Source organism: Penaeus vannamei, chromosome 39 (genome assembly GCF_042767895.1).
Source record: "Penaeus vannamei isolate JL-2024 chromosome 39, ASM4276789v1, whole genome shotgun sequence".
Lineage (NCBI taxonomy): Eukaryota > Metazoa > Arthropoda > Malacostraca > Decapoda > Penaeidae > Penaeus > Penaeus vannamei.
The window spans coordinates 21469581-21477080 of record NC_091587.1 but is presented as its reverse complement, the minus strand read 5'-3'; the positions used below and the strand labels follow the sequence as shown (position 1 = coordinate 21477080).

General features: G+C 32.4%; 1 protein-coding gene across 2 annotated transcripts in view; it reads right to left on the bottom strand.

Moving 5' to 3' along the window:
- The window catches only part of Bem46 (abhydrolase domain containing 13-like protein Bem46), a 32714-nt gene that overhangs the window by 913 nt on the left and 24301 nt on the right, over positions 1–7500 (bottom strand). For both annotated transcript variants that reach the window (XM_027367882.2, XM_027367883.2), the window contains exons 6-7: positions 7021–7233; positions 1–6694 (exon numbers count right to left, since the gene is read on the bottom strand). The exon at positions 1–6694 is cut by the window's left edge and continues 913 nt beyond it. In XM_027367882.2, coding sequence (XP_027223683.1) covers positions 6620–6694; positions 7021–7233 — 288 coding nt within the window. In that variant the 3' untranslated portion in view covers positions 1–6619. The remainder of the gene's footprint in view (positions 6695–7020; positions 7234–7500) is intronic.

Here is a 7500-nt window from a genome sequence, read left to right as displayed (position 1 = left end):
AAATATAAATGTCTTGTGAAGTATCAGTTCAGACACACTTTGAGATGGAAATGAAAAAAAAAAAGAAAAATGTAGTATTATCTATCATGTTCTGCATATGCCTTATACACCATTTACCCTTTTAAAATTAACAAAAAAAAGAAAAAAAGAAGAAAAAAATATATATATATATTTCTAGCTATGATCTTAGCTGTTGATAAAGCAAACTATTTCTGAAGGCCAATCAATATTGAAAGCATAAGCACAATGCTGTGCTGACAAAAAAAAAATGAAGCACTACTGTGACTTACAAAAATGTTGAGAATATATTCAATTTAATGTTCAAACTAGTCTCATTTTCATAAAAAAAGTTTTTTTTTCCTGTAATCAGACAAGAGTTATTTTATTCTTAAAGAAGTTTGTTGTAATATCAAAGTGCCCTCTTCTTTTTCTTTGATTTCAATACACATGAGCATTATCAAAAAGAAATTTATTATTATTATTTTTTTTTTTTGTCATAAGCTAAAACCAGGAAGCCAGAAAGTTTGTTTTTAGCAAGTGTAGAGAGAAGTACCTCTGGACATAAAAAACAAACTATATATACAATATTTCAAAGGTAACTTTTTGTTGAAAAAAGTATATATACAGACCAACAAAAAAATGAATAACAAGTGTTTATGCAAATATTTTTTCTTCACATAACCCCACTGTAGGACACTTGCAGAATGACTCACAGACACCAGGATTACTTTACTCTGTCCAATCCTCACAAACCTTTACACTCCTCCCACCGGCCTCCCCTGCACTAAATTTTTCCATGCCAACCTCAATATACTGCAAGCCTCATGAGAAATTACACCTTTCATCTGGTTCAACCATACCCACAAAAATCAGTGTTAACTTATGTGGCAATCACATAACCTCAGACCTGCCCTGGGTTCACAAAGGGGAAAAGTTGCAAGAACTCAGTACCCGGAGTCAATATTGGTACATATCAATCATAAGAAGACACACCGCTTTTATTTTTTACACCTTAATCCTTTCTTTTTGCCACACTTTTAACTGGTATTTTGTTACCACCAGATGCAAGTGACGTAATCCACTGCATATAATGGAAACCTAAATGACATTAACCCAATATCTCTGGGAAAATGTGTTCACTGTAGTATTGTTTTGTGAAATGTCTCTGCACATAGATGGTTCTGCAAGTGCTTAGCCACGGAGGAGTCAATTAGATGACCTTTTGATCTCACCAATTTCACATTTCCTTTAGTTTGAGGGGGAAAATGTTTACTAATGCTATCAATATCAATGCTGTTATTTTTATCATAGACATTACAGTTATTAAAATATTATTAAAATTACTAACAGCAATATTAGATTCCAGAAAATATTTTCTAAAATCCAGGAAAAGGGTTAACAGGTGAGACACACAGTACTCATAACTGGCTCACTGATGACTTGATACTTGTGGAGCCATCTATGTGTAAAAACAATTATTAAATTAAACTCACAGTGGGCATGGCATGTATGTACATGCACCCCTGGCGGCTTCAATATCTGCCCGGGGTCAATATCAGGCCCTAAAGAGTAATATCAAGTCCACCAAAGCAGAAATAATAATATGGTACCAAATATTTGCAGCGATAGCACAACCCAATCTAATAAAAAACAGCATTTTGTTTTTCATTCACTGACCTTCACTAAGGGCCATTTTATACTTTAACATCATGGTTAAGATCACCCATTAAATATTTAATGTATAAAAAAGTAATGCATAAAATGACATGTTTAATCTTAATCATAGTCATCAACTAAAGATACGACAACTGTTTACCTTTTTGATACAAAACCATAAAATTACTCATAAAAGCACAATGTTATTATGAGTTGAAGTAAACTAAAAAAGAAGACGAAGAAAAAAAAATTAAACACCTCAAAAATTGATTCTATATTTCATACATAAATTAATATTGCACAATACACAAATATTATTATTCTGCATTCACTATCTTTGCTATTTCCATGAAAATCTTAATAAATTAATGTATAAATTAACAATCAGATAGCAATTTATGAAACACATTTCTATATAATAATTGCAAAAGTAATATATTTTGCAGTGTGCCCATAAATCCTTCACCATGTCTAATGTGAAATACTTAACACATCTAGCATATAAAATTTCATTCATACAGTGCATGTCAGCCTTAGCAAAATGCTCAACCTGTTACACTCAAAAACAACTTTTTGTCAAAGGACTAAATGTAAACAAAAGAGAAATATGGAAATATATCCATGTCCAAGTACCTTCACTTGAAAGTTCACAATTATAATGAGTAAAGATGAACTTTTATTCTTTAAACTTTTAGTACTGCATAACATAATGAACTGCAAAACTGCAACATAATGAAGTTTTGTATGAGTAATTGGGCCCAAAGAAATATACAATACATACATACACACATACGTACATACATACACACATATATGAATGTATGTATGTATGCATATCTACATCTGTTTATCTATCTATATAGGTAGATAAATAGACAGATATTTAGAAAGATAGATAGACAGAGAGATGTAGATAAGATGTATACACAAATGCAGTTATAATTTTAGCTACAAGGAATTCTCTAAACAATTATCAAGAGCTTCATCACAATAATACTATCTATACAGGGCAAGAAAATTATCACAAAGCAAGCATAAAAGCAAAAGCTGGATAATGAGACAAATAATAAATTTAAAAGGTAATAACAAGGAAGTGATAATGGCACAAATAAAAAGACGTTCTACTATTTGATGAATAACCAGACAAGTGAGACAAAAGCCTCTACTTTCCATACATTAATTACATGTCTAGAAAATCTTCTGTCAACTTCTTGGAGCAGACTTTCAACCTTTTCAAATCCCTTGATTCCAAATGTATCAAACTAATAGATTATAAGCCTCAAACACTATTACTGTATTTTTGTTGTCAAATCTTATTCTTGTTTCCAGTATTTAGCCTCATGGCACATGTAACCAGTGCATTGAAGTGAGGTTAGCGGTATGCTCTTCTAACCGACAGTGGGGCTTCATAATATGGGGGGTTGGATATTCATATTGGACAAAATATTGCAGCAATTTCTTATGAATTTCCAATACAATTGGACGGTTATTCTATTCAAGGACCATCATAAAAATAGAGAGCAATTTCAGATTCTAACAAGAATAAAGTGCAATTGAGCTGCCTGTGGACATCCAATCTCATGATTCACGAACTGCCAACACAAAGAGGGGAAGACCACTGTTATACTGCTATTTTCTAAGAACAAATGCTACAGATGTCAAGCGTATCTGAGAACAAGGCAATGAAAGGACTAATTTCCTGTACCAAAACACTATTGACATAAAGATGTATAAGAAAATATTCTTTCTTTTGCATCAAGACAAAGAATTGGAAAAAAAAAAGAAAAAAATTAATCACACACTACCACATCCAATGAACTTTTCTACTCAGGTAATGCAAAAACCATCTGAGATGTACTTACAAAAATAAGGGCCAAGAGTTTGATTCTCCCACCCCTCCCCACCCCACCCATACATCACATGGAGCTACAGGGACAATTAATGGCTCTAAAATCATACCAGATGCTGCAGGAATGTATCGCAGAAACACAGTTCTCTGGAGTGCAAAACTACTTATGATGATTATTCTATCAGATCACCAAGATATACTTCTGCTGTTAATTATCAAAATAATATTAGAAATTCACTGATTAACACTGATGCATATACTCTTGTTGGCTTGCTAGAACTTACAGCATAAATTCCACCAATAATCTATAGAAAAAAAGACATATTAAAAATCCTAATATTTTGACAGCAATTACTAGATGCTTAGGTATTACAATTAAGTCATCACACATTCAAATACCAAAACTCATATTAACAAACAAGCTAATTCTCGAACATAGTTTCCAACAACCATCAAAACTAAAGAATACAAAAAACTGCATGAAAATTAAAGTTGTGTGTTTTTTTGTTTTTTTTTAATCAGAGGGTGTTACTATATTGTATCAGCTATTAACACTAGGACGGAGCTACTCAAGGTACATTAGTTATTTGGCATGTGTGAGAGTATCAGGCCCTAGACATTTGATACATGAACAATATTAATGTTTATCATCTCTTTGTCTCCCTTTCCTTTCTTTTATGTATCTTCATTCATACATATATCTCACAACAGCTCATGAACTCTAGCTGATTTCTATTGGCTGGGGAACAAGTGCAATGGAATATACATGATAACATTCTTGTAAAACCTCACAATGCATACAATGCCTCATTTAGCACTCACAGGCACTTCACATCAAAGTCAGCGAAGCCCAAGTCCTCAGATAAAATTTTACAAACTAAACCATAACTTCTATTCCTTAATCTGGTTAGCATATTGTCATTCCTATTCCTGCTTTACAGAAAAGTGCTTATCACACTAAAACATTTTCACAGTGTTCTCTGATATCCAACCTTTGTCCATGACACAATATGCTGTTTCCACAGCACATATTCAGTGCATCTCTTTCTAGTTTAAACACCATCAACAATGATGAGTAAAGACTTTTTCAAGAAAACTAGAGCCTGCTCAGTACAGAGTACCAAACTAAACAGCTAGGCAATTAAATAGAAATTTATATGATTCTGATATTTTCCTCTCTTTTCTTTATTAGCAAGACAAAATTGAAAAGCAACCAGTAAATGATTACGTGAGGAACTAGAAAAGTAGAAATCGAGCAGGTACAAAAAAGCACATTTGGTTCTTTTCTGTAATAATATTTCTTTCCATCGACAGTCGCCTTTTTGCAGATTTCTAATTTTGCGACATCTACGGTTTTCTACATAAAGTGTAAAATTCTTATCATGGCCCAAAACAAAGTGATTGTAAAAAACACAAATGATTGTAGGTCTATCTTGCCATCCAGATAATCTGCATATGAATCCAAAAATTTCTGCTATGGTTTGTGCACCTGGACCACGGGAGCTTTGTGAAGGAGTCAGGTTTTAGAGGCATGATGGCAACTAACACTGATAGAAAATGTACTGGTTTGATAAGCACTTAACTCATCATTGAGTTCACTACAAATTAATCAATTGATACTGACCCTACAACCACCAAGCCCAGTGAAGTAAAAGTACAAGTTATTAATAGTTTACTGAATAAACATAAAGTCATCTTCATAATCTACTTATTCATTAAATTTTTAAAGGCTGATTTGAAATTGCTATTCCATGAAATTATACTAAATTGTGTGTGTGGTTTCACACAAAATGAAAGAAAAAAGTATAAAGGTACATAATGCAGCTTGCTTTTTCTTTTCTATCCTTTCTTTCTCGCTAAAAAGAAAAAAAAGGATATGAGCTCCATTATTGCAAATAACAGGATATAACCCGCTCCTCTTATAAAAACAAAAACAAGAAAAACTTTTAGTTTAATATAATTTTTGGTCATATATGAATTCAATATGATGATCAGACCTGTAATAACTATTTCATACTGTGTGAAATTTGTTCACATTCATAATCAAATGTATTCCAATAAGTTCCTAATCCTATGAATCTTTAATTGTACATTCATATTCAACAACTTACAAAATCGCACACATACAAAAACATGAATAAATAATGCTGCAAATATGTAAGTGGAAACAACTGTAGTGTATCACATTTACAGTGCACTTCACTCGGAATCAAGAGGTTAGCAGGCTTCTTTTACACTAATTTTTCTTCTCCCAACTTTTTCTATAAAAAGTTTTTACCTAGATCTATTTTCATTTAAGATTCACAAATTTCTCATTCCATAAATAACAAGACATTCAATAAATAACAGTAATTAAAGAGGTGAAAAAAATCCTACATTGTAAATACAACTTACCCACAATATACACTGTAGAGTGGTAATCTTGAAAGTTATATGTACTTGTAAACACCCTAACTTTTCTTTCTTTTTGAAAATACAAATACAAAATCAAGTCTGCAGAGGAAAATGGAATAAATGTCCAGCAAAATACCAATGATTAATTCTCCTTGTATGTGTTTCCAAGGCATTGTTATATCTTTCCATAAAATTGTGTGATCATTCTTGATAAAATTTGGAGGAAAAGAAATCCCAAAACATAAACATATATTTATATTTACGAAAACAAAGGAATAATCAAATAAATAAAAGAAATGACAAAGGAAAAGCCAATAACAAAATAAAAGTTCCTTTGTTACGGCATCTAAAATAAAGTCCATTTTTCTCTCTTATTGTAGACTTTGCCATAAAAAAAAAAAAAAAAAAAAAAAAACATACACTGAAAATTAATTTCTGTTGTATGTTAACACTGCATAAAAGAGTCAGTACAAACACAAGAAAAATAAACATTTCACAATAATTTATATAATTCACACCGGGCACAGAACCACCGTCAAAATACTGAACATGCATACATCATTGTCCCATTTCCTATTTTCAGTATCTTAAAATGAAAACCTCCACAAACAAAACATCCTTCCCCATCTCTTTCTAGCGAAGATGAATCATGCAACCAATGAGGGTAATGTTTATGAGAGCTTATGTGACCAACATGATGAAAAAGGGGCCTGAAGAATGCTAGAGAATCTGAGGTTCCGAAAAACACACAACACCGGGCAGGAGAACAGGAGGCTGAGTGGTCCTCTGGAATAGCTGAGAGGGGGCAAGTAAGGTAGATTAGAAATAAGAAACTTTTTTCTTACTTTCTTTTGATCTTGCTCTTTGAATCTGTTTATGAATGCTATATTTCTCAGGAGTTACTTGTACCCCATTTAGCATAAACTGTACCTTTCCTAAATATATTTATGACAACAAATTTGAACCAAAATTTTTTTTTCTTTAAATATGCTAATATGTATCTAAATGTGAAAATTCATCTACACATGAAGGTTCTTATAAATACCATATGTATATACATACTCATATTTGCATAGAAACCCAAAAAAGGTATCTTAGCTTTATAACAGCTACCATCTTACCTCATCAAGGAAGTGAAGCAACACCTGATAATACCCAGGACACTTCCAGGTTTCATTATGCGAGCCCTGTGTGAACTGCATGAGACGTTTGGCCGGTGATGCACAACAGTGGTACAACTCCATCATCATGCGTGGAGGTACCAATGAGTCTGCCTGGCCTGAGAGGAATAATGTTGGCACAACCACTCTGCACATCTTGTATTTTGACAGGTACTGTAAGCCAAGTGGACAAGTGAGATCAGTCATTAGATCCTTTGGATATGGTACAGTTGTAGCATCACATGATAATACTTCTATCATTATGAAAATTTCTACTGAAGTCCAAGCTTTTTCTTAGAGGTTTCTTTTTACATCAACAAAAATATTCAAATACGATGATGATGATGATGACTGCTACTGTTGATGATAACTGATAATATATGATAACTGACTGTAAAGACAATGATGACAGCAACATCAATGACAATGATAAAAATTGAT